Source organism: Nematostella vectensis, chromosome 12 (assembly GCF_932526225.1).
Source record: "Nematostella vectensis chromosome 12, jaNemVect1.1, whole genome shotgun sequence".
In the NCBI taxonomy this organism is placed as follows: domain Eukaryota; kingdom Metazoa; phylum Cnidaria; class Anthozoa; order Actiniaria; family Edwardsiidae; genus Nematostella; species Nematostella vectensis.
Window position 1 is genome coordinate 9,558,652 of NC_064045.1, and position 26,308 is coordinate 9,584,959.

At 39.9% G+C, this 26,308-nt stretch overlaps 1 protein-coding gene across 1 annotated transcript in view; it reads right to left on the minus strand.

Annotated features, from left to right (window-relative positions):
• Positions 1-203: 203 nt before the first annotated feature.
• The window catches only part of LOC116615540 (myosin-10), a 30,001-nt gene continuing 3,896 nt past the window's right edge, over positions 204-26,308 (minus strand). The window contains exons 3-40 of the mRNA XM_032377231.2: positions 24,134-24,161; positions 23,780-23,927; positions 22,825-22,917; positions 22,211-22,274; positions 21,203-21,402; positions 20,501-20,543; positions 20,066-20,161; positions 18,670-18,941; positions 18,479-18,565; positions 17,875-17,958; positions 17,232-17,396; positions 16,993-17,110; positions 16,403-16,578; positions 15,819-15,940; positions 15,364-15,433; positions 14,707-14,976; positions 13,702-13,861; positions 13,302-13,494; positions 12,946-13,060; positions 12,188-12,343; positions 11,632-11,718; positions 11,263-11,324; positions 10,618-10,762; positions 10,023-10,235; positions 9,628-9,798; positions 8,976-9,116; positions 8,488-8,640; positions 7,810-8,058; positions 7,170-7,472; positions 6,641-6,763; positions 6,154-6,276; positions 5,186-5,442; positions 4,239-4,362; positions 3,888-3,971; positions 3,416-3,540; positions 3,145-3,253; positions 2,358-2,530; positions 204-1,073 (exon numbers count right to left, since the gene is read on the minus strand). Of these exons, the coding sequence (XP_032233122.2) occupies positions 956-1,073; positions 2,358-2,530; positions 3,145-3,253; positions 3,416-3,540; positions 3,888-3,971; positions 4,239-4,362; positions 5,186-5,442; positions 6,154-6,276; positions 6,641-6,763; positions 7,170-7,472; positions 7,810-8,058; positions 8,488-8,640; positions 8,976-9,116; positions 9,628-9,798; positions 10,023-10,235; positions 10,618-10,762; positions 11,263-11,324; positions 11,632-11,718; positions 12,188-12,343; positions 12,946-13,060; positions 13,302-13,494; positions 13,702-13,861; positions 14,707-14,976; positions 15,364-15,433; positions 15,819-15,940; positions 16,403-16,578; positions 16,993-17,110; positions 17,232-17,396; positions 17,875-17,958; positions 18,479-18,565; positions 18,670-18,941; positions 20,066-20,161; positions 20,501-20,543; positions 21,203-21,402; positions 22,211-22,274; positions 22,825-22,917; positions 23,780-23,927; positions 24,134-24,161 (5,420 nt within the window). The 3' untranslated portion in view covers positions 204-955. The remainder of the gene's footprint in view (positions 1,074-2,357; positions 2,531-3,144; positions 3,254-3,415; positions 3,541-3,887; positions 3,972-4,238; positions 4,363-5,185; positions 5,443-6,153; positions 6,277-6,640; positions 6,764-7,169; positions 7,473-7,809; positions 8,059-8,487; positions 8,641-8,975; positions 9,117-9,627; positions 9,799-10,022; positions 10,236-10,617; positions 10,763-11,262; positions 11,325-11,631; positions 11,719-12,187; positions 12,344-12,945; positions 13,061-13,301; positions 13,495-13,701; positions 13,862-14,706; positions 14,977-15,363; positions 15,434-15,818; positions 15,941-16,402; positions 16,579-16,992; positions 17,111-17,231; positions 17,397-17,874; positions 17,959-18,478; positions 18,566-18,669; positions 18,942-20,065; positions 20,162-20,500; positions 20,544-21,202; positions 21,403-22,210; positions 22,275-22,824; positions 22,918-23,779; positions 23,928-24,133; positions 24,162-26,308) is intronic.

The window sequence follows — 26,308 nt, forward strand, 5'->3', positions numbered from 1 at the left end:
GCAGTCGATTCTTTCGCTTTGCAAAAAGCCGTAAATGCCTCTTTAGAGACAAAAGAGAATTACCAAATGAAATCAAGGACCAGTTGCCTAACTGCAACTAGCCTGATTTCAACCATCTATCTCATTAAAAAAGGATAGACAATCCTTTTCATTTCAAGTGTACAGAACCCAGACATCAAAAGGGGAAGCCACAAACTATAGAGTCAGCAAAATCTCTTTTATTTCTAATCATCTTACTTATAAAATAGAAATGGCATGACTTTTACAGATGGCGTCGATTAAAAAACTTTTTTTTAACTCTTTCCTCCTAATTAATCAAGCTAGACCTTGGCAGGCATCTACAGTTATACACCTTAGACATCATATTCATTAACCAGGGACTATGCATACAACAGTAGCTGAACGCTCAAAAGGGTGGTAGAGGTTAAATTGTTTGCATTTGGGTCAAAAAACGGCTGACGAACAAGGCTAATGCAGCTTGTTATTGGGAACACATTTTTAATTAAACAGTGAAACGTTTCTCGTATTTTCCCAAGTCTAGTGTACATAAGAGTCACAAAGGTGAAATCCACAAATAAATGGACATTTACTGGTCTAACAGAAGCGAATTTGAGAGAAGTCTTATATCGAGCTGTGGGGTACCCGATGCGGCTACTTAATAGCACGAATAACCTTTGAAATGAGTCAGATTACAATCAAAACAGTCACCTATTCTAGTCACTTAACCAACCTACAACTAACTAACCCAACATGCGGAATTGTTATGAGAAATGTTTATGTTAGCATAGATTTTATTGAAAGACCTCTTTGACAAAAATATAATAGCTACTACTTTACCGGAACATTAGAACCCTTCACTTTCGACCCCCCGTAAGGAACGAAAAGCGTGATATTATCGGCATTATCTTTGCTTTGCGCCAGGGGAGGGGTAGATATTAGTTTCTATTCAAACTAGTTAATCTTCGGCGGCGTCCATACTGGTGTCGCTCTCTTCCACGGTGCTTGGTCGGTCACGTGCTTTTCGTCTAGGCTCGGGTGGGGTGGTATAGCCACTTCGTCCGCCACCACGGCCCCTGCAAAAAGTAACAGTTCTCATATCCGTTCCATAACCCCATTAAAAAGGACATTGATGGGACTTTATCTCAGTTTCAAACTTATGTTTATCACTGTAGAACCCCATTAAAAAGGACATTGATGGGACTTTATCTCAGTTTCAAACTTATGTTTATCACTGTAGAACCCCATTAAAAAGGACACCGATTGGACTTCATCTCAGTTTCAGACTCAAGTTTATCACTGTAGAACCCCATTAAAAAGGACACCGATGTGACTTTATCTCAGTTTCAGACTCAAGTTTATCACTGTAGAACCCCATTAAAAAGGATACGGATGGGACTTTATCTCAGTTTCAGACTCAAGTTTATCACTTCAGAACCCAATTAAAAAGGACACCGATTGGACTTTATCTCAGTCTCAAACTTAGGTTTATCACTGTAGAACCCCATTAAAAAGGACACCGATGGGACTTTATCTCAGTTTCAGACTCAAGTTTATCACTGTAGAACCCCATTAAAAAGAACACCGATGTGACTTTATCTCAGTATCAGACTCAAGTTTATCACTGTAGAACCCCATTAAAAAGGACACCGATGTGACTTTATCTCAGTATCAGACTCAAGTTTATCACTGTAGAACCCATTAAAAAGGACACCGATGGGACTTTATCTCAGTTTCAGACTCAAGTTTATCACTTCAGAGCCCCATTAAAAAGGACACCGATGGGACTTTATCTCAGTTTCAGACTCAAGTTTATCACTGTAGAACCCCATTAAAAAGAACACCGATGTGACTTTATCTCAGTATCAGACTCAAGTTTATCACTGTAGAACCCCATTAAAAAGGACACCGATGTGACTTTATCTCAGTATCAGACTCAAGTTTATCACTTCAGAGCCCCATTAAAAAGGACACCGATGGGACTTTATCTCAGTTTCAGACTCAAGTTTATCACTGTAGAACCCCATTAAAAAGAACACCGATGTGACTTTATCTCAGTTTCAGTTATCGCACTCTGTAATTACCATTTCAGCTATAAACATGCGTGCGCACTCACCATGGAAACCTACCTCAACTACCGTCATGCAACGTGAGCTTAGTTTGGTGCAAGCTTAAAAATGCGCGCGCTGCATTCTGGTAGTTGAGAAATGTTTCTTTGGTAATGTGTGCGCAAACTTATAGCTGGATCTTAGCAGCGCGATCTTAGCGGCTACCCTGTGGGGCACGATTTGTCTCAGACGCCCTTGCCGAGACGTGACAGAACAAGAAAATAAAAGAGCAGTAAAATACGGAAGTGTCACCTGATGCGATCCCTAAGCGAGTTGACGGTCCTGTTGAGTTCCTCGTTCTCAGCCTGGGCGTCATCCAATTCGCGCTGCAGTTTGCGCTTGGAGGAGTTAAGTCTGCTAGACTCTTCTTCCGCCTCGTCGACCTGTCGCTTCAGAGCCTTCATGCGACCACTTGTCTTCTCCATCTGAGATAGAGGTGCAGTAAATGGATGGGTCAGTGAAAAGTACAGAGGTTCAAGACCAGTGAATCAAAGAATCATGGTCAGTGAACTAAAGGGTCAGAGTTAGAGTGAAAAGAGTGTCAAGGCCAGTGAATCAAAGAATCATGGTCAGTGAACTAAAGGGTCAGAGTTAGAGTGAAAAGAGTGTCAAGGCCAGTGAATCAAAGAATCATGGTCAGTGAACTAAAGGGTCAGAGTTAGAGTGAAAAGAGTGTCAAGGTCAGTGAACAAAGGGGTCAAGGTCACTAAACAAAGGGGTCAAGGTCAAAAAAATCAAGGTCAAGGTAAGTGGATAGAAGGGTCAAAGTCAGTGATCAAAAGGGTCAGAGTCGGTGAATTTAAGGTCATCAAACTAAAGGGTCCGTTTCGGAGTGAATCGTCAAGATTAGTGGACAAAGGAGGTAAATTTCAGAGTGTATAAGGGTCGAAGGAGGTCAGAGGGTTGGTCATGGTAAGGAGACAAAAGAGGTCATGGTAAGGAGACAAAAAGGGTCATTGTCAGCCTACAATGGCACTTGATGATGCAAATAGGAAAAGGCAACCATTTATTTCTTCCTGGAGGGAATAAGAGTATTCACCTGTTCCCTGTATTGATCAGAATGGCGTCTCTCCTCTTCGTTCTGTAGCATGAGTTCTTTGATCTTCCTTTCAAGTTTGCGGTTAGCTTTGCTCTGCAAAGCACGCTCCCTGAAGGACACAAGTAGTCAGTAGGGTAAACAGACGGAAGGCAGGCAGGCACGTACAAACTTACTTAGTTACACAAGTAGTCAGTGAGGGAAAGACATGGACAGACGGACACGAGCAGGCAGTGAGTTAAACAGACAGAAGAACGGGCACATACAGACTTACTTCGTCTCGATGTCTAGTTGCTCTTGCATGTTGGACAGCTTAGACTCCAGTGATGCGATTGCCATCTTGTGGCGGGAGCGTGTGGATGACTCCAAGTCGGCAAGCTTTTGCTTCAGGTCTTTGTTCTGTAAAGACAGCAGTTTGTTAGTAACTTAAGCTGATAATACTAAACGATCAACGACTAGATGATGAACAGTGAATGGGCAACATTCTGCTTCAGGTCTGTTTTGTGAGGACAGCACTTTGTCAGTCACTTTTCATCTCTGTTGATACAAATACTAGGTAATCAACAGCGCATAAGCAACATTTCGCTTCATGTCTTTCTTCTGTTAAGACGTCGCTTTGACAGTTCCTTATGCTGATATACAATACTAACTGGACGATGAGCAGTAAATTGGCACTTCAGTCTTTTATGCTGGTATACAACACTAATAAGATGATCAACAGTACATAGGCTGGCGTGTGTGTTTACCTGTTTCTCCAGTGATGCCCTAGCACTTTCGTTGTTTTGGGCGTTGGCGCGTTCAGCATTTAGATCCGCTTGCATTTGCTCCATCTATACAAAATGGAGAATAAAAGAATGAAAAACCTTAGTACACATGTGTTTTTACTCACAAAGAGGGAAAATAACTGATAGGTCATGTTTAATTGTTAAATTAAACAAAGGAAAGGTGAATGGGTACGTATGAGACGAGGGAAGGAAATGGAAATTGGAGACACTTTATTTCACTATGACTGCAATTTAATTTCCTTATACCTCAACATAAATACTAAAAGCGGGCGGAATTTCGCATCTTTTGCGAAGACGTGTTGTCATGGTTACCTGCATCATAGCACGCTTGGCCTTCTCCTGCAACAGCTCGCTCTGAGTTCTCTCCTCCTCGACTTCCTCCTCAAGAGCGGCGATGCGCGCCTCGTACTTGCGCTTCTCTTCGGCCGTAGCACCGCTGATGAACATAACAAATGAGCCCACTTGCACAAGACAGCATTTATTTTTTATTCTCTATACAGTATGTCGTCTATGAAGCGACGGCAAATTTAGCGGGCCACTTTGTCAAGAGATATTGGTCATTTTATCAATCACTGTTCGTTATACCCCTCCCTGTAGTGTCAATAAAAATGAAATGAAAATGAAAGTAAATACCGTTCGTTCGGAAATAAAAAAATACTGTTGACTAGTTGATCTTTTAGGTAAATCGAATTCCAGGAGTGGACATTCGAGGTGATAGTACCAAAAAAAAAAAAAGTAAAAGTCCTCGAACCCATTCTACGAGTGTCCCTGGCAGTTCTTCTGCCACTTCATTTCTCTATCTTCGCGTTAGCTTTGTGGGGCGACATGACGGAAAAACATGGAAAATGCGCAATTCGAGATAGAGAAAGAAGGCAATTCGAGATAGAGAAAGAAGACACAATTTATTACAATGGCCATCGGTTCCTTGTATTCCGGACTGACTTTCAAAACACAAATAACGTGAGGCCGAAATGCATATACCCAAATTTTGGCTTTTTAAGATATTTTTCCTTGGTCATCCTTGCTCTATGTATGGGCTCACTTTACAAAATCAACTTTTAATTTTTTTAATTTTCAATTTTTTAAAAAAAAGTCGCATTTTATATTTTGTGATATCACTTACTAAGTACTTAGGGGAATTTTCCGCCTTATTAGATGTGAAATGGGCTTATTTGAAGCGTCAGGTCATGTTTTTCCGTCATGTCTTGAAGGGCTGTATGCCATGTGTTTTAGGCATGTAAAGCAAAAGTGTGTCTTACCGTTGACCAGAAAGTGTGGCCAGTTCCTCCGCCAGTTCATCCCTCTCCCTCTCAAGCACTTTCCGTGATCTCTCGGCGGCGCTCAAATCCTCTTGCATCTGGATAAAGTCTGCTTCAAGCTGCTTCAACTTGTGTTCGTTCTCCTTGGCGTGCTCGGCGATCTCATCACGGCTGGCGCGCGCGTCATCCAGGTCTCGCTGGATGTCTTTTAGCTGCTGCTGATATTTCTTCAGTTGACGGAGTCCGTCTTCTTTTACCTTGAAGAGTAACAATACAATTATCAGTTAACTCTCGCGTAAGTAGTCCTCATTGGACACAGAAGAGGTGTCTGTTAGTAAGCTAAACAACGCAATCGCCATTGTTACAAATGTGTCAGTGGTGTTTATCAGCGTATTGGTAACGCGTGGGTAAGTGCACGTCGTCGTGCGTGTCTCTGTGCCTGCGCTTATTTGTGACCCGTGTCTCTGTGGCTTCTCGTAATGCGTTTTAATGTGTGAGCCCGTGGGTGTCACTGTGCGTGAGTCCATCTGCGTTATTGTGCGTGTTTGTAGCGCGTATTCGCAATGCGTGTTGAGAAGGCGTTAGTCCATGTGCGTATTTGCAAAAGCGTTTCTGGTGCGTGTCCGTTATGCGTGTGGATACACGTTGACGCGCGTGTCATAGAGCGCGTGTCACAGAGCGCGTGTCACAGAGCGCGTGTCACAGAGCGCGTGTCACAGAGCGCGTGTCACAGAGCGCGTGTCACAGAGCGCCTGTCACAGAGCGCCTGTCACAGAGCGCGTGTCACAGAGCGCCTGTCACAGAGCGCCTGTCACAGAGCGCCTGTCACAGAGCGCCTGTCACAGAGCGCCTGTCACAGAGCCCCTGTCAAAGAGCGTGTGTCACAGAACGTGTCACAGAGCACGCATCACAGAGCGCGCGTGTGCATATTTTAGTGCGGACGTGCTCAGAGTGCCACTAGTACTGACCTTGTTGGCGGCCTCCAGCTGGTCCTCGAGGTCGCGCAAGTCCAGTTCTTGCTTTTTCCGCGCGTTGACGGCACTAGCACGCAGCTTACGCTCCTCGTCCAACTCACTCTCCAGCTCGCGCAGCTACAAAAAACAGGACACGAAATAATTACTAGGAACGCGTAGAAGCTCTAAGAACAGTATAATTTCTAAGAAACGTGCAGAAGCTTTAAGAAACACGTAGAAGTTCTAAGAAACAAGTAGAAGCCTCCAGAAACAAGTAGAAGCCATAAGAACACGTGGACGGTGAAAAGGTGCGGGGAGCGAATTTTTTGTTCATTGGCTAACTTTTCGCTATAAAATTTCAAAAGAAAGCATTATTCTTTGTTCTAGGGAATTAAACAAATCTATAAATAATATCTACTTGCCGAAAGACTCAATATGGAACATAAGCGTGTACAGAAGATGTTCTTGAATAAATGAGTGGATGAGAGAAGGGATGACTTACTTGCTTCAGCAGAGCTTTTCTCTTCTCCTCGTTCTGGTCGTCACGTGCGGCGAGGTCGCGCTCGAACTGGGTCTTCATGGCCTGCATGTTCACCTCCATGCGCAGCTTGGCGTCCTCAGTTGCCTGTGAGCACGCAACACACAGGCGTTAGACACGCACCTTGCACGCATCAGACAAGCACCATACACGCATTAGACGCGCACCATACACGCATCAGACACGCACCATCACGCATCACACACGCACCATCACGCATCAGACACGCCCCGTACATGCATCAGACACGTATCATACACGCATTAGACACGCACCGTACACGCATTAGACACGCACCGTACACGCATTAGACACGCACCGTACACATACCATACACGCAGTTAGTAAGTTCAGCACTAGACAAAGGCAGAAAAAGACACTATTAACCTTTCCACGGCACAACATTACCCCACACGCATATGGCAACGTGGAAAGGCGAAGAATAGACACCAGATCACACCAAAAATAGACTCGATGATTGACAACAGCTCACCTGTAGCTCATCCTCCAACTCTTCCATCGTCTGCTTCATCTCGGCGAGCTGTTGCTCCAAAGAGCGCTTGGCTTTCTCCAACTCGTGTACATTCTTGCCAAAGTCGTCCTTGCTTTCCATAACGCCTTCAAGCTCGGTCTGGGCGAGTTTGCGGAGACGCTCACTCTCCGCTAGCTTATCCTGATACTCCTCTAGCTCGTGGGAGAGGGAAATCACCTTGGTTTCATTCTGACGCGCCTCGCGCTCGGCGTTATCTCTCTCCATGGCGAAACGCTCAGAGATGGCTTTCTCCTCAGCCATCATCTGGAAAGAAGACATGATCATTAAATACCACAGTAAAGGAGGCATTGGCGACTCTAATACAAGGACGGCAGAATGGAAGACAACAATGGAATCAAGTTAAAAGATCTCACGTAAGAATGCTTTCTGTCTGGTATCCTGATTTCCATTGTTGTCAGCCAAAGCATGACTTCCTTGATGAACTTTAGAACTTAAATTGTAGTAGTTTGGCAGAGAACTGTGTAATTTAACCTAATTTCACATGCGGCGTGTTTAATTCTCAAATCTCTGTTCACTGAAATATATTTGCGCTATCATTAGTACGAGACGCGAGCATCATGTTCAAAATTATTTCATATACCTGGTCAAACTTGCGCTGTCTCTTTTCCAGGTTGGCGATGGTGGATCGTTCCTTGTCCAAATTAAGCTGCAGGTCGTCCACCTCGTTTTGCAGTCTCTTCCTGGTCTTCTCAAGTTTGGCATTGCTGCCCTGCATCTCTTCCACCGTCGTATTCAGGGCCTCCATCTCACGGACAAGCTTCTTCTTGGCAGCGTCCGCCTCCTCCAGCGCGGCCGCACGCTCTTCGACTACCTTCTTCATTTCCGCACACTAAAACACAATAAGCATAGAGTCACATTCACACACTTAAACACAATACGGATACAGTCACATCCGCACACTAAAACACAACACGCATACAGTCACATCCACACACAAAAACACAACAAACATACAGTCACATCCGCACACTAAAACAAAACAAGCATACAGTCACATTCGCACACTAAAACACAATAAGCATAGAGTCACATTCACACACTTAAACAAAAACACAACACGCACGCAGTCACATCCACACACTAAAAAACACCATCCATACAGTCACATTTGTACACTTAAACACAACAAGCATACAGTCATACCTATATCTAATTCACTCCTATGCGTCCTCCTCCCCCAATATACACTTTATGTCTTTATCCCTTTATCACTCCCAATCTACCCTTCACATCTCTTTTCTCAATTAATCTACCCCACCTGAGTCTGTGCCGACTGCAGCTGTTTCTGCAGCGCTGATTTGTTTTCTTCTTCCTCCTCTAGCTGCTCTTGTAGTGAAACGATCTCATTCTCTACGTCTTTGAGTTTGGAAATTATCATCAGCTTGTGGTGTGTCTCCTCTTGTAGCGAATCCTAGAACAAAACCATTTACAGTCATCTTGACAATTGCTCATCACGAGGTCCTGTTTTATCGATAGGATTTTACATTACATTACGCCTGATGTTGTTACTATTGGAAATGTTTTCTTGTATCTGAATTTCTTTTTACAACATCAAAAACAGTGTTATCCTACCACCAATAGCGGCCACCTCCTTCACACGGCCACACTTTTCAGTCATTGCACTAACATAGATAACTCGAATTCCACGCTTAAAATTAACTTCCCTAAGAGGCTAATAGCAATTTATTTCTACTCGAATAACTCGACTTCCCGGGTTCAGCACAAAAGGCTTTTTCCAAAGATTACCTGTGTTTCTGCAAGTGTGTCCTCTAGAGATTTCTTGCTGCGTTCTAGCGCTGTATGCTTAGACTCGAGGCTCTCTACCATAGAGATCTGGACTTCAAGATCCTTCTGCAGCTGGTTACGGGATATGGTCAGCTCGCTCACCTAGAGGGATTACATAATTATATTTACCATCTGTTCGAGAGTGAGGAAGGAACGTTCGCTCAAGGCAAAAAAGGATTATTCTGGATTTAATGGAGGAACAATATAGAAGAGGGGATTAGAAAAAGGTATATATAATCTAAAAGATACTTATACAATTAGAACATACTCTAAAGAAAGCTAGGATCAATATATGATAAAGTTTATTTAAGATACAACACGACATTCCTTATTGTTATTGCTTACTCCATCACCTGAGGCATATTTAAACCATCCAAAAGTCTCCAAATATTTCAGCGCCTGAATTCTTTCCTTCCGACAGCAGTGCTATGTTAAGGGGGTGTGAGCTAGTCTTAAGGCAGTGATAAAGACGTTTGTTGGGATAGGTAGAGGGGTAAGTTATAGCTAGGACATTTGAATATGGCACAGTGATTTTTCTTTCAAGGTGAGGGGGCCATAGGCTAGTGAGGGAGAGGTTAGTAAGTGTGGGTCTAAAGGTTGTTGGAGAACCCACCTTCTGTTCATCATCTGCAAGCCGGATATTTGCCTCGGACATCTGGTTCTCGAGCATCTTAATCTTACGGTCACACTCCTGCTTCTCCTGGCTTATCGCTTTCAGCTCTACCGTCAGTGACGATGTTTCATTCTCAAGGTCTTTCTTGGATTTCTCGAGCGAGTTTTTGTTCTGCAAAAGAACACTTAATAAGTGCCATATTTGCCAATTAAGTAAATTAGGCAAGCTCATTTCTACCCCTTATATTATAAAACTTCCACGCATTTATTGTTTTTTTGTATTTTTCTTTTGAAGAGATTAGTTTGAAGTGATGCAAGTGATGCTGTGTGAAATTGGTGACTTCGCTACTAGGACGGAGCTCAAGTTCCTAGAAAGCACTATCAGTTTTATGATACCTTTTTAGTTGACTCGAGTTCAATGGTGAGTTCCTCTATCTGTTTGCTGTTCTTCTGTCTAAGCTCTGACATGAGATTCTCATGCTTTGCCGACTCCTCCTCCACGCTCTTCTTGAGCGCTACAAGCTCAGCCTCTCTCTTGACTCGCATGTCCGTAGCGGCGGCGGTGGTGTCAATGGATTCCTCAAGCTCGCTCTTGAGTGACTCAAGTTCCTTAAAAAAGACAAAGTCAAGACGATTATTTAGACTATGTATTACTCCAGCTCGCTCTCAAGTGATAAAAGATCTATTAGAGAATTCTTCAGATTATTGGGCAGCCCTCGACAAAAATTCATGTACAAAAGATAAGCTAAGAATCAACACAATGTTGAAAAAGTATGGTTGAACGCCTCTGTGAAACAGAGCAGTTGCGCTTGTCTATAACACGCCTACACAGACCATCTAGTTCTTTTTTTCTACAGCTTGTTTGTAGTTCTTCTAGGTTTCCAAGTACTTCCAAAATGACTTTCACTATTTTAGATAGTTTTTACTTTTATATACGCTAGATCTAAAACAAAGCGCTTACACAAACGACGATAAAAACATATATAAATACCTCGGACAATTCACGGCGCTGTTTCTCGGCTTTGGCTCGGGCGGACTTTTCAACTTCGAGATCTTCTTTCAGCTCCTCCACAGAGTTCTCCAGCTCCCGTTTGTCCTTTTCAAGCTCAGTGCGTCGCGCCATTTCCTCGTCATACCTGCAGCCGATGTAATATAATAATGAAAAAAGGAATTGTGTTCTCTGCAGCTTCAGGTCGTGTAGCAGCTCTCTGCCCTCTGATTTCACATCATTGGATTGATAATTGGATTGATAAAACAATAGGAAAAAATAGAATGGGAATACAATAGAACAATAAGGTGATCTAGCCAGTTAGGCCTGCTACATTAGGCCTGCTACATTGCCGAGTCTAAATACTGAGTTACGTGAGCGCAAATATAACATTGTAGGCATAGAAAGGCACCTCAGGCACAGGACTTAGTTTAAAACTGTATAAAACCAAAATAAAGGTAGATATATTTAGGGAGAAAACAAATCCAGTAAGAGGGCAATTCTTCGAGTTACCGTGAAAAAATAAATAAAAAAGTAGAACAAAACACAAAATTTGTCTGAGTAACTAGAACGCTTGGGTAATCAATGTTCGATTTAGCGGGGAGTTTGAGTAATTGGTGTATGAGTACAGCAACTGGAGATGCATACCTTGCATTCAAGTCGTTGAGTTCCATGTCCTTCTTGTGAACAGCGGCTTCCAGTTCTTGAATCTGAAGATTAAAAAATAAAAGAATAATCAATTAAAAAAAAAAAAAACCTACGTTAAAACAATTTGCAAGGCACCAAGTTTGTCACTGCATATAACTTCAACAAAAAAGTTTTTGTAACTCAGGGGAAAAGACCACACAGGGAAAACAATGTAGATGGAAAAAACATATTGAACATTGTTTTCTTATTTTAATAACTTAAAAGTTGGGCTTAGTATATAACGTGTGTTGCTTCTTCTAGGAAACCAGCATCAACATGCGTTGTCAGGATAGAAAGAGCTATGAGGAAACTCGCCTACTAGCCCCTCACCTGTTGTTTAGCTTCTTCCAATTGGCGGGAAACCTCGGCCAGCTCAGACTCAAGCTTCCGGCGAATCTTATCTAGATCTTGTCGAGCCTTAAAATGAGAATAATGTCAGGATTTTTTAACATTTTCCAAAAAAAAACGGGTTTGTTGACATCCATTTTCTTAGTACTATAGTTCAAATTTTTCTTGCATTATGAAAATGATAGTTGAGGAGTAATGAGAATCTACACTTGACCCTTTCTTCGCTCAAAAATGATTATGGCACAGTATAAATTCTAATTAAGTGTAGCATATCTTGCATTTTTGCTTTTTCTTAATTAAAAATGATTAAGATTGCGACAAAGTGTAATATGGGTATAGTCGAACAGGTAACGAGAATGTACATTTACCTTTTACTTATTTAAACATGATTAAAGTGGAATTCCTAAGTGTTACATGTCTATTATCAATTACGTAATGTGTATACACATAACAGATCTTTCGTTCAAAATAACTCACTAAGATTGGAATTACTTTTGAGATGAGTATTATAGAGTAGGTAAAGGGAATCTACAAATACCCTTTCTTCATTCTTGAGTCGTTCCTCAAGATCAGCAATCATGGCGTCCTGTTTTGCTTTCTGTTTTGCAAGGCCTTTGGATTTCTCTTCCTCGTCAATTAGTGCCTGGTCTAGTTCATTCAGTTTTTCTTCAAGTGTTTTCTTCTCTTTGGAAATCTGTGAATAAAAGAAAAAAAAAATAAAAGTTAGATACAAAAGATTATGCAGTTGCGTCTAGATTCAAAGCCCAACGATTAAATAATGCTACAACTCAATAGAAGATTACAATCAAATCGCGAGTTTGCCTTTCGTTTAGCTGCTAGAAAAAAGGAAAAAAATACATAAAAGCTATCGATTTGAACAGATATCGTGTTATATTTAAGTAGGTCAGTAAAGTTTTGATGGTGAATTAGACAATTCTAGAAATTGTCTAACAAACAACTTCAGCGCGAATTACCTTAATATAAAGAAAATAAAACGAAACGATACAAATACTAATAAAGCCGAAGGGGGGGGGGGGGGGGGGGGACTAGTCAAAAGGAATTATATTGTCTTTATTAGAAAGGTAGCCATCTATTTTCTCTTTTACAGCTAGGGCTAATATGGATTTTTCAAAACCAAACGTTCGCCGATTCAGCAAGAGACTGACACTTTCACAACCACCAAAAATGTGACAAACCAGAATTTGCTATTAATAATTAAAAAAAGCTGTATCACATTCTTTAAGATTATGCTTATAATTGCCAAATCTGGTAGAAAAGAAAGTACCGCTTGCTCACCTTGGAGTTTGTGTCTTCCACTAATGATAGGTCTTCCTCCAGTTTCTTGATCTTCGCTTCACAGCTGACCTTCTCAAGATGGAGTTTCTGTCGTGCACTTTCTTCTTCTTCCAAGCTACAGAACACAACGCGGCAACATTGGAAAATTGTAGGGATATAACAAGATAATGCTGCGAAACGAGGTAAATACTAAATTTTACTTCACCAACTTCCATCTGAATTTAATCCCAAATTCCCAATATTCTGTATCCAATATTCTGTTTCCATCGAAAGTAGCTTTCTGAAATCAGCTGATGGAAATGGATGCTTTCTATTGTTTACTTTATTTAAAAGTTTCATTGACTCATATTTTCTACCTGTCCTCCAGGTCCTGGATCTCTTTAAGCAGTTTCTTCTTATCTTCAGTGAGGGCCAGCACATTCTCCTCTTCCTCCGTGATGCGTCCCTCAAGGTCGCTCAGCAGCTCTTCTAGCTCGTTCTTCTTGGTCTGCAACCGTTGTCGCATCTCCTCTGTCTCCTGGGCCACTTCTCGCTCAGACTCAAGTTGCTCTGCACAAACAGACACGTGGTTAAACGCACTTCATTTATTTTGTAACCAAAGGGACGTCTCTACGCATGTATAGAAAGTATCCCTTCAATTCTTTTTAAAGTACACCAGCACCTATTCCAAGAGCTTTGACTGTACCGATATCGGGTAACTTTAGACTGGGTCTTAAACTGTATCTCTGGATAACTCAAAGCCCCTCAGGGCCTCACCTGCGACGATGGCTTTCTCTTCCGAAATCTGACTGTGTTTCTTCTCCAGATCTGTGTACTCAGTCTCGAGCTTCTCGAGTTTTTCGCGGAGAGTTCGTAGCTCGTCCTCTCTCTGGTGCAACTCCTCCTCTTGGCGGGTCACGTTCAACAGGGGCTTCACCTAAACATTACCACACGCAAAAAGTAAGCTCAGGTTGGCGTTGTAGGAAGGGGGTGGAGGGCAACGGGGTCTCTAGTGACTCGCTTTGCCGGTCACGTTTAGTAGGGTCCTCACCTACACATTACCACACACAAAAGGTAAGCTCAGGTTGGAGCTTTAATAAGGGCAAAGGGACCCCCTGTCTGTCTGGTGACTTTTTCTTTTGGCGAATCACATTCAGCACCCACTCCTCCACACACTAACGGTGGCTTGAGGTAAAAGGAGAGTGGTCACAGATGTTTTGAAACAAATAATTCGGTGAATGAAGCAGAACATAACGTCAGGAAGGTCAGACCAGTTCAACAACAGATTTTCCAACGCAAAATGCAAAGTCAGTATTGCAGAAAGAAGAGGAAAGGAGGAAAAGTGGGGTATCTGGTACATCCTCCTCCAGATAGGTTACCCCAGTTCTTTTAAACTGCCACATACACAGGTAACACATGCTAGTGTTGTAGGAAGTAAATGGTAAAAGGCAAGAGACGATCATTTAAAAGGACTATTTTCACTAAGAAAGTAAGTGGAGAAGGAGAGTGGACATGACGTAAATTGCTTTCTTTGAAGGGGTACAATGCTTACAACCATTTCACACAAGGGGGTACTTGAATTTAGGCCGAGCTCTGTTGTGCCTTCCACGCCAGTACAACTGGTGGAAATTTTCATTAAAAAAAAAAAACAAGAGAGGCAAGAGCATGCATGCTTTGTGAAAATCATCGCGAAGGAGACAGAAGCGGAGAACGAACAGAACTGCCCCTTTCATTCTTCTTTGTCTCCACTTCCTTTACTGGGATAAGCCAGCTATTACACACCTTAGTAAAGAGTCTCCACCATTGCCAGTTTCGCAGTTTGAGGTAGCTGAGACAGTTCCTCTGGATGACTCGGATTGCGCTGAGCTGTTGCACACGCTTGTGGTACTGCTTGCGTGCAATGTTGCCACGGCAGAATGCCTGGAATATGGTGATGATTTCAGTCAATTTGATGTCACGTTCTTCCTCAAGGTGGGCCAGCACGCCTGCGCGAAAGAATATCTTGGACTGTCCAATACGGTAGGAGTTGCTGTCTAGCTCCAAGGACTGCAGCTGTGGAAGACCATACAGAAAACATTTGAAGCAGCATAACAGAGAGAAGTGTTTGGATTTAACCATCAGTCAGCAAAACAATAAACTACAACACAATAAGGCATTTTCTTATCGTTTGTATCATATAAAACAATTTGAAGTAACGCAAAGAGAGAATTAATATCGAATTTTATTATGTTCTAGAAGAGTGTAATGTTTGGGGATCGATCTGTCACAGACATCCAGAGACATGTTTTCTTGAATGTTTTAAATAAATCGATGTCCGTTTTAGTATCATTGGGATATGTGTTATCCCTTGGACTAGCTCAGGCGACACTGGAGGTGTGCACTTAGTATGGAGACAACTATTCTTTATGTTTATTGAAGTTTATTATGTAAGCTACTTACCATCTTTTCACAGGCTTTTCGTCCGTCCATGAAACCCTTTGGAATGACTCCAGGAGTCAGGAGCTCATACCTGCAAAACAATAGCGAGTATATGATTATTTGATTATAACCCTTGGTTTTTAAGTCCGTCCATACGACCTGAAAAACACTGTTGTTTTGTTTTAAACTTTCATCATTTTGAAAAAAACGAAAAATAAAGTTTGCTAGTGAAATCTCATTTACATTGGTGTTTTATAGCCTACGAAACTACGCCTTAGCCTACGAAACTACGTGTCATGCAAGACTGACCAACGGACTTTTACAGAAACTGTACACTGTGCTTTACAAAATACTACATCATGAACCCTAGACAGCACGGTAATTCTATGTGCAAATGAAAAAACACTACTATACAAGCAGGCTTATCTGCGCTACAATGTTTCCATGGGCCAAGGCAAGAATATCTTGTGTCATACCTCTGTTTGAACTCCTGGAAGAGCATCCTGTTGGGGAAGCCCTGTCGGCAAATACGGATGCCCTCCAGAACACCGTTACATCTCAGCTGGTCCAGTACAAGGAAAGATGCGATCTTGCCAGCCTACATAGGACATACACAAGAAAAAGATGAGCAAGAATGGAGAGAAACAGCCTCTAAAGGATACGAACAAGGAAAGGATTATCGACGGAGTAGAAATAGCCTTTAATTGATAAATACAAGTCAATGATAAGCAACAAAGGAGAAACAACCTACAATGGATACAGACAAAGTAATGATAAACAAGAAAGGAGAAACAGCCTACAGACAATGGATACGGACAAGTCAATTATAGGCAAGAAAGGAGAAACAGTCTACAGATAATGTATACGGACAAGTCAATTATAGGCAAGAAAGGAGAAACAGCCTACAATGGATACGGACAAGGAAATGATAAGCAACAAATGAAAAAAAGCGTACAATATACAAGGCAATGAAAAGCAAAGGGGAAATAGACTACACGGGATATAGAGAAGGCTAGGATAAGCAAAAAAGGAGAAACATCCATCAAAAAAGCAGTCTTACCTTCTTCTCGTGGTTGGGGATGATGCACCTTACGAAGTTCGGGTTGGTGTTGTTGAGCACAAGCATAAGGCGAGCTAGTTGGTCTTTGTACACTTGACTGACGGTACGGAACATTCCCTTGCGAACCTTGCTCCCGAAGGGGGACTCACCGCTGTTAGCAAACTGACTGACAAACTCTGTCATGAGAGAAAAGTAAAAAAACATTAGCCGCCAAAAAATGATAAATAAGCACTCAAACAGAATTCTGGAGGCTTTAAAACAAATGATTAAGCTTGCCAATTCACAGTGTCAACATAGATCACTAATCAGTTTGTGTCTCACTCATTTAACTGCTGCAACTTTCAAGTTAGTTTTTTACCACTAAAGGGGGAACTAAATAAAGACTAGGAAAGATGTTTACGCACATAAACGTAGTGAACCCCCTCTTCTACCACCCCTATTTCAATGATTCTCATATTACCCCGTTTCTAAACCACTTTCTTCACTATTGAAAGCCCACCATAAAGCAAACAGCAGCTTTTCAGAAATGATGTAAGGTAACAACTTGTTAAGGAATTAAGCAAAAATTAAAAGGTACTTGCTAAACATACCTGCATCCTTCCATAGAGCAACCACGAAGGTGTCACTGGATCCCTGCATGAGGGAGGTGATGTTGTCATTCAGGGGGTCCTGATTCTTCATCAACCAGTTGTCACAGTTATAGTCCACCTATAACAATATACATACTTGTAAGTTTTTTTTTAAATAGGCGAGCAATATTTGTCTGACCCATAGGTGCTGTCACCTGATAGTTTTTATTTCTCTTTCTACCTAGATCATGTTTCCTTACCCTTCCGGCATAGTGGATGATGGAGAAGTGGGCCTGTGAGCGGAACTCTGGAATCTGGAACTTTTCATGCTTGTTGTGTTCCTTGATGAGCTTTTCTACAAGGGTCTTGTCCGTGGCCTTTGGGAACCAGCACTCCTCGTCACACAGCGCAAAGATACCCATAGGCTGAAAGAAAGACAAACCATTACACAGTGATCGATCTGCCACAGACATATAGAGACTGTTTTTAAATATATCGTATATGTCCGTTTTAGAATCTTTGGGTATGTGAAATCTCTGGAACTAGTTCAGGCGGCACTGGAGCTGTGCGATGATCACTTGAAAACAACAGATAGCTATTACCGGAAGTACAACAAGCAAAGAATGGGCAGTACATGGTTACTCCTCGGTGTCCAGGTTTTTCCCCTAAAGTGATTTGAAAATATGGTGCTAATTTGTGACATAAGCTTTATAAATAAAAACTGTGACTGCTTGTTCTAGTACCTAAACAATCAAGAAAATGAAAAAAAAAGCAAAAATGTGCTGCACCTTTTTCAAATCAACAGATTTGCAACATTTTCATTTTGATAGAATGTGGAATGTATATAAAACGTACAGTACACATCTGTATGTACAGGGACGTCATAATTTCGAGATTAATTACCTTTTCCAACAAGTTAATGCAAGGCTGCAAGTCCAGGCCAAAGTCGATGAACTTCCAGTCAATACCTTCCTTCCTGTACTCTTCCTGGAAATAATCAGATACATGGTACATTAGGGTACGATGTATAGGAATAACCATGGGAGGGTGATTACAAAAAGGCAAACACTCTTCCTGGAAATGATAAGGCACATGGTTAAGTAGATAGTATATTGGATGTATATAGAAATAACCATGGGGAGTGTATTACTAAAAAGGCAACTACTGAAAAGACAACACTCTTCCTGGAAATGACAGTGTTACTTTAGGGTACTGTATGTACTGTATAGAAACAATCATGGCTTAAGAGAATGCTGTATTCCATCCATCAGCTGCACCCTCCCTGGGAATTATAGGTCTTATGTTTAAGGGCATGCATAGAAAGGAGGTCAGGAAATACTGCAAGGAATGCCCTACACATTACTCCTAGAAAAGATAAGACCACATTAGGGTAATTATTGGCAAAGGTTTTATGGTACATCGGTAGGGTATTAACTAATATAGAGTGAATGGCTAGTAGTACTTAAGGAACAAAGAGAGCATACAGTAGACAGGAATTGATACTAACCTGTTCCAGAATAAACATGGTATGGTTGAAAAGCTGCTGCAATTTCTCATTGGTGTAATTGATGCACATCTGCTCGAAGGAGTTGAACTAGAAACAAAAAAACAACAGCATTACTAATGCTGTAACCTTGGTTTTCAGAGTGCAATGAAGGCAAATGGAAAATGTCAATTATTTAAAAAAAAAACACCAACCTGGAAGATCTCGAAGCCTGCAATGTCCAGGATCCCAATAAAGGAGGCACCCTCGCGCTTAGTCCTGTCCATGGATTTGTTAATCTTCTGTACCACCCATTTGAAGAGCCTCTCGTACAAAGCTTTAGCAATAGCCTCCACGGAAGAGTCAGCCTGATCCTTTGTGACAGCCCTTTGGACATAGTCACGGCCTACTTTCACTCGAGGTTTTAGGATAGCTCGGGTGAACTCTGTTACTGGCATGCTGAGTAGATGGCAAATCTTTTGTGCAACTGGAAAGGAACATTGCAAGAACTTACGAATGGAATGGCGACAGAGGATTTGGGGTCAGCATTAGATTTCACAACAAGGTAAACTTGGTGACCATGGAGTGATTTTGAATACTATAAGCTAATACGTTTGGAAACAGTGACACACTGTACCATTAATTAGACTTTGTTAAATTTATATAATTTCAAATAAGGTTACACTTTGAGAACCTGTGTGTCATGACCTGCAAAGCTTTATGGGTATCAAGTAAAAAAGCAAATAAGCGTAAATAGAAAACACATCCAGATTACAAAAGCTGTAGAATTCTTGTTTATTTTCTTTTGAACATTCACATACTGTAGCATTCAAATACAAGAATTCAGTCTTTTATACCCTACCCATCAACAACCCGGACAGATTCTCGACTAACATGGATTCTCGAGAGCAACCCTTTTTGAAATAGGTGTAAACAAATTAATTATTTACAAGAAAGAGACTTGAAATCAGTCCTGTGTAGTATTACTCTGAGTCTCAAACTTTGTTTGTTTACTATGCGCTGACTACTGACTACGAGGAGCAAAGCAAAGAGCCTCTGGGGGTGACGGATAGGGTTTGCGAGTTCCTTGAGTACAGATTTTGTGATACTGTCGCTGTGTGTTGTGTTAAAATCAAAAGGATTGTCTAACTAATCAGCGAAACCTAGAGTAATCTTTGTTTGTCCCTTAAAATTCCTCGTCGAATCGCATATCAAGGTTATAGAACTTCTAGGGATAAAGGCATTAACCTCTCAAGCAATGATTTGGACACTAAAGTTTTTCTAGCTGGTGAATATCCATTTGTGTTCACGAGCCCCGGAGCAATTTGACTATTTGTTAACAGACTTTGACAGCTCTGACAGAGCATGTGCTGGAAGATAACGTCATAATCGCCAAACAGGTTTTTCGAGTAATTTGAACCGTTTGTGTACCTGAAACTGTGAAAACCTATCCGTGTGGCCAGAGTCTTGTTGCTTCGCTCCTCGTAGTCAGTAAAGAGTGCACAGTAAACGAAGCTCCAGACTCTGGTACCCGGGGTAGTGTTGTATACAAACTAATGTATAATTTATATGAAAGCATCATCAGGTGAAGTTCTGTTTTTCATAATGTACCTTCATTGTTTGGAAGGATTGCTTGATCAGAATTCCTTTCCTGCTTGAAGACCAAGTTACCAAAGTGGAGTACAGCAGATACAACCCTGTAGATGGCTGAAAAATAGATAAAAAAAACCTTAGCAGGCACTTAGGAAAGGACACAATCTTTAGAGGCCAGAAGTTGGGGTATAGGGGACATGCACACTACACACCCCCTAGGTATGTGCCTTCATATCCCCCAATGGGACATGTGAATTATTACTTAAAAGCTAAGTCAGACAGAACGCCTATAGTATCAGTGTGAAAAAGCGACAAATTAAGGTGGAAGTATGTATTTGCATAGATCTGGTGTGAAGTTTTTCATTGTTTGCCTTATCTAAAATAATTTTATACTGTAACAATAAATGTAAAGAGAATTGAAGTAAAAATTGACCAATAGAAGCGATGGCTTACCAAAGATCTCATCTTCGCCCATGTTCATGTCAGTCAAACATTGCTGTAACGAGAAGCAATTGAGCACAGATACATCAAACCAATTAAATATTCTAATTAAAGAGGACTAGTCAGCCATACTTTCTTGTTGTTTACATTCAGTATTGGAAGTCCCTTTATGTGAAAAAATATTGAAATAACTACATGTAAAACAACGACTAAGTTCAAACGTTGTATTATCCATGAACCGTATTCACTGCAAATGCATGCAAATGAGGATGAAACAATCGACTCAATTCATTTGCAAGCATTGGCATTGAATATGGCTCATTGATAATACAACGTTTGAACTTAGCCTTATATACTCCATTAAATTAGAAATTCAGTCAAAAATTGATAATTTCCAACACTTTAATAATTTGCTATGATACTTGCTATCTGACATCTGACATCATTTCCATGAACAGGATACAGACCCAAATTTAAAAAATGCTTCCAAATTCAAATGGTTAATAACAATTTCTGTCTGGCTTACAGACAAAGTATATTCAAGTATTCACTCAAAAAGATAACATATTTGGGAACTAAATATGGAGATGTCATACAGTAAAGATGATAAAGTCTTAACAAATTGTGGTCTGCCATTTCATAATTCACATTGGCTGCTCCAACAACATTACTGAACAAGGAAATAAAAGCCAACTAAAAATAATGTAAACTTACAATAGAATCAGCCAGCTCAGCAGCGTCATCAATCCCAGGTACAGGCATGTTCCCGTTTGAGAGGAATCTGTAGTCAGTGGGTTTACCGAGGAGTATCTCACCCCTCTCCTTGGCCTCTAGGCCAGCCATCATCTGGTAGAAGATGTGGAATGTACGTTCATTGGAGTTTTGTCGAATGGCTCTGGACTTCTCAAGAAGATCTTTGAACAAGTGTCAAGGATTTAACAGGAAAAATGAATTCTACCTGCTGTTCTTAAATTATCTAATAAATATCATTTTCTTTAATCCTTTATTCCATATTTCTTGGGAACTTTTATTAAGTGGCCAAACTCTATTAACAGGGCTTCTGGAAGTACGCGCTTGTGCGGAAGCCCGTAATTTAGCTTTTTCCGCGTAATCCAAAAATTTTTGCGTAATTCAGCGTAATTTGGCTAAATTTTGAAAGACAAAACATTTAATTGCACAGCTGATGTGTTCTTTTAGGGTTCTTACCTCTATTTCTCGTAAAAAAAGAGAAATATTCTTTGTAAAAGTGTGATATTTCGAACTGAATTTCGAAAACAAATAGGCGTTCTTTGCTAAACCGCGAAGGCCTAGGACTAATGATAAAATACCTTTTTTAATTGGCTGGTGGCTAGGAGCCAATGAAAACTTGCCTAAGATATTTTCACGCAAAAAATTAACCTTTTCAAGTTATTTCGTGCTTTCCTTACAAAATGTAAAACATGTTTGGGCGTAACAGTTGATATTCCATGTAATTTAGCGCGTAATTCAGTAAAGAATCCCGCAAAATTTTGTTTTTTCAAGAAAAATGTATTGCAAAATCCCACGTAATTTAGCGGGTAATGGTTGATTTTCCGCGTAATTTAGCATGTTATTTAGCAAAGAATCCCGCGTAATTTTGAGTTTTTTCCGCGTAATTCCAGAAGGCCTGTATTAACCTTTATTGCTTAGGACTCAAGAGTAGTGGATTAATAGGGGTTGCATGGTATTTGTAATAGTGGATACAAGTCTCTATGTTAGCACCAGCGATGAAGCCTGAAGCATCAAAGTTGATTCTGATAAACTTTCCCTAAAAATAAAACATACAAAAAAGTATGAGACAATAAGGTCTTTTCAATTTCTAATACCCATCAGGACTAAAATACAGGTATATTGATTGTAACCACAAGCACCACAAATCGACTTTTCCTGTTTTAAATGTTGTACAATAAAGCTTTTTATGTACACTATGAATCTTTTAGTTCTGTTTTACCATGAGTATTGATTGTAACCTCAAGCACCACAAACCAAAATTTCCTATTTCAAACATTCTACAAAAAAGCTTTTTATGTAAACTATGATTCTTCTAGTTTGGGTTTTACCACGAGTATTGATTTTTACCTCAAGCACCACAAATCAAAATTTTCTACTTCAAACATTCTACAAAAAAGCTTTTTATGTACACTATGATTCTTCTAGTTCTGTTTTAACTTAGATCAGGAATGTTAAAATGAAGCCCTGCAGTAATAAACAAACAAACAAACAAATACACCAGTTGGTAGTACTGTAAATATGTTGTGATGTAATCCATCAAAAGTAAATACTGAATGAAGAAATAATGAAAAACTGCAATGTCTTACAAAACGTGAAGAGTTGTCATTTTTGATGGTCTTGGCATTGCCAAAAGCTTCTAAGATAGGGTTGGCGGCCAGTAGTTGCTTCTCAAGCTCAACCTGAACAAATAAAACAAGGTAATTACTTACACCTATAAAGTAGGCCAGAAAGTGTTCAACAAATGAAATATAAGGACTATATACTATATGCATCACAAAAGGCCCCCCACAGGTTCAGCAGACCATCTTTCATAGGAATTTCCCCACCCACATTCGCGAACAGTGTCCCTATGTTCGTGAGCGGTACTGTATACTGTAGGCCCTCCACTAGAGTCAAAGCTATTACACATATAAGAACCTTTTTAGAAGAACATCCAGGCTGAGATTTCACCAAATTTTAAGAACATGCTAAGAACATGCTAAGGCTCAGGAAGCAGTTCTAAAATGCAGTATCAAATTGTGTTTATTTATATCAACCTTAAATATTATATTGCTGTTGATCATTTGTGTAATTCTTCTCCTAATAATTCATCGGGTACTAAATCTATAAGCACTTCAATTTAAGAACACCCTTAAGAACATTTTCAGCCTTAAAATGCTCCAAAATTAAGAACGTCCCAGCCTTAATTGAAGTAAAACAAGAGTGTACACAGGGTCTTTCCCTGCCTCTAAACTCTCCTGGGAAATTTGGCTTTACTAAGCAATTGAAAAACACAGTATTTTGTTAAAGCCGCATTGTCACCAGTTTACTTCCGGAGGTCCATCCGAAACCTCAACCGTCAAAAGAATCTATTAGAATCCGCAATATAAAACGGTTCATCCGCTCTAAATTATCAGTCAAATCCTCGAAGAAACTTCCAAAAGACACACTGCTTTTAAAATTTTGTAATATTTTCTGCAGTTTCCGTTAAAAATCATCAGAGATCGTTACCTAATCGACCGGAAGTAAACTGGTGACAATGCTGCTTTAAGCTCTACTTACTTGTGTCATTGAGGTTGGTTTAGATTTGCCACCTTTTTCTGTCTTCTGGGGCGTGGCATGAACCTTGCCATATGAGTGGCCGGCAACTGCTGCAAGGTACTGGATGACTTTCTTTGTGTTTTCAGTTTTACCTGCTCCAGATTCACCTCTAGGGGAAAGGTGGAAACAATTCCCATGAGTGTTTATTTATCAATAAAATTATTGAATCCTTAACCTTGGCAACTACAAATTTTTTTTTTCATATTGTAAAAGATATACTTATACATACTTAAACAATTAATACTAATAGGATTACCCTATCTAATCAAACACTGGAATTCTCAAATATATAACGATATATCTATTTCTACTTACGTGCAGAGAATGGATTGGTTTTCACGATCTGGAAAGAAAGAAAATGTTTACAGTTAGAATTGAAAAAAATATATATAATATTCTACATACATGTGGTCATGCTTCGAATTTAGGAGCAGTAAAATACTTAGATTAATGCAAGCTTCAAAGTCTCATAATTGTTGAGTGATAAGTTTATTCAAGACTGACAGACATGGATAAATATACAAAGCAGGACATTCCTTGTCTGAAGAACAGGCTACAATCAGGCTCACCAAAATAATGTTATCATATATTTGCCTGATTTCAGGGTCAGAAATTATTACAGTATTGTACCAGAAACATCATTGATATATGAGGTACTGTTATAACCAGGTTCCCCTAAATTCTGCAGTCTTACAAATCAAGCCATAACCATAAATTCAAAAACTAAATAACTTGATTCTACTGTGTCACTCACATTGAGTAATAAGAGATCAATAAAATAATCAGAGATCTCATTGCCTTAAAGACCTAAGTGTCAATGAAAGCTCTCAGACAGAGTTCTTCTAAATAGCTTAAGATGTATATTTTTTGTCTGTACAAACTGTGCAGTCTGCAAGCACTTTTTATTGGCTTGTAGCATACACTAAAGGGAAATGTAGGTATAGAATGTTGATCTAGACTTGAAAATTAGCTGCAAAACATTGAAACTATCACAGAGAAAGGCTGTAAGGGATTTTATTATCTCAAAAGCAATATGACAAGGATTAACCTATTCACCACAGCTGAAACATAATCACTTCCAGTTTCTTTTCAAACAAAATCATACATTAATTCAGTAATCTTATGTGTGTTTTTTTTGTACACATTTTCAATCTTTGATTGAGAAAAAATACACAGACATAGAACAGATACTGTAAATCACAGATACTAAAAAGAATGCTTATAGGATGAATATTAAAATAAAGTATTTTCTTACTAAAACAAATCTTTAGTGGTATTTGCCTAATAAAATGGCTGTTAATCCAAATAATTATTATTTTATAGAAGTGCAAAAATTAATTGACATATTGAAAGGATTGTTGTGTTAGCTAGTGTAATTTGCAGTCTGAAAAGTGTTGTCTTTAGTTGGGTCAGAAGGTTATCTTACAAGAGGGCAATCAACAGTGATATCAATCAAAGGAGAGAAACCAGACAAGCCCAGTCACTCACTGAGCTAAAGCACTTGTTATCCTGATAATCCCATGAGAACACTGCCTAAATAGTGTGTTCTTAAGACAGAGTAACAACCAAATTGATGCCCTTCTCTCTATAGAACAGTTAAGACAAATCTTTCCTCATTCACTCTCCTTCTTATACTGCATTTATATAAAATACCCTTGTCAGTCACACCTGTTACTGTTTACATTTAATATTGGAAGGCAGAGTTATGTTAAAATCTCAAAATAATCATCTTAAAACAAAGTTTAATAGCTAATTCACCAAGTTCAATAAAAAAAATATCACATTGGCTTCCAAAAATCCACCAATGGAAATGGATGCCTTTTCGCACTTGGTATTTTGCTAGGATGACAAAATGGCGGCTGTCAGAGGCTGTTTAAGGACATTTAAATAAAAATAAGAATAATACACATACATACTGTAGCTTTCTTTTAGTGGGACTTTTTGCGCACAGACAATCACCAATAAAATCACCAATTTGAGTATACACTTACAGTATTTACAAATAAAATTTTGTCAGCACAAAGGGCAAACGGCAGTTCTACAACCAAAAGGACCCATGGATCCCAATATATTTTATCCAAATTTTAAAAAAAGGATACATCGCACGATCATTCATTAAAGGTAATTAATATTTAGTTCACGTTTCAGTTTCTTTGCCACCTTTATTCTTGTAAATAATCACTTACCAGAAGCACCATTTTACAATTGCCATTTGCTGTAAGCACTAACAACCTTTTAGGAAATAGGTGTTTTTAACTTTTAATGACCAGAATGTGTACTAGGCGATATAGCACTGCTATGAATGTGAGTATTGCATCTATAAACTTACAATATTACATCTATAAACTTACACTTTAGGACTAAGAGCCAAAGGGATGATAAGGGCAGTAAAAAGTTTAACCTTTGAAAGTCTATGTATAGTCAGTCTAGATAATAACCCAGCAATGCAAGGAATGCAAGGAAAGTATGGTGTCATGTTAAGGTCAACTT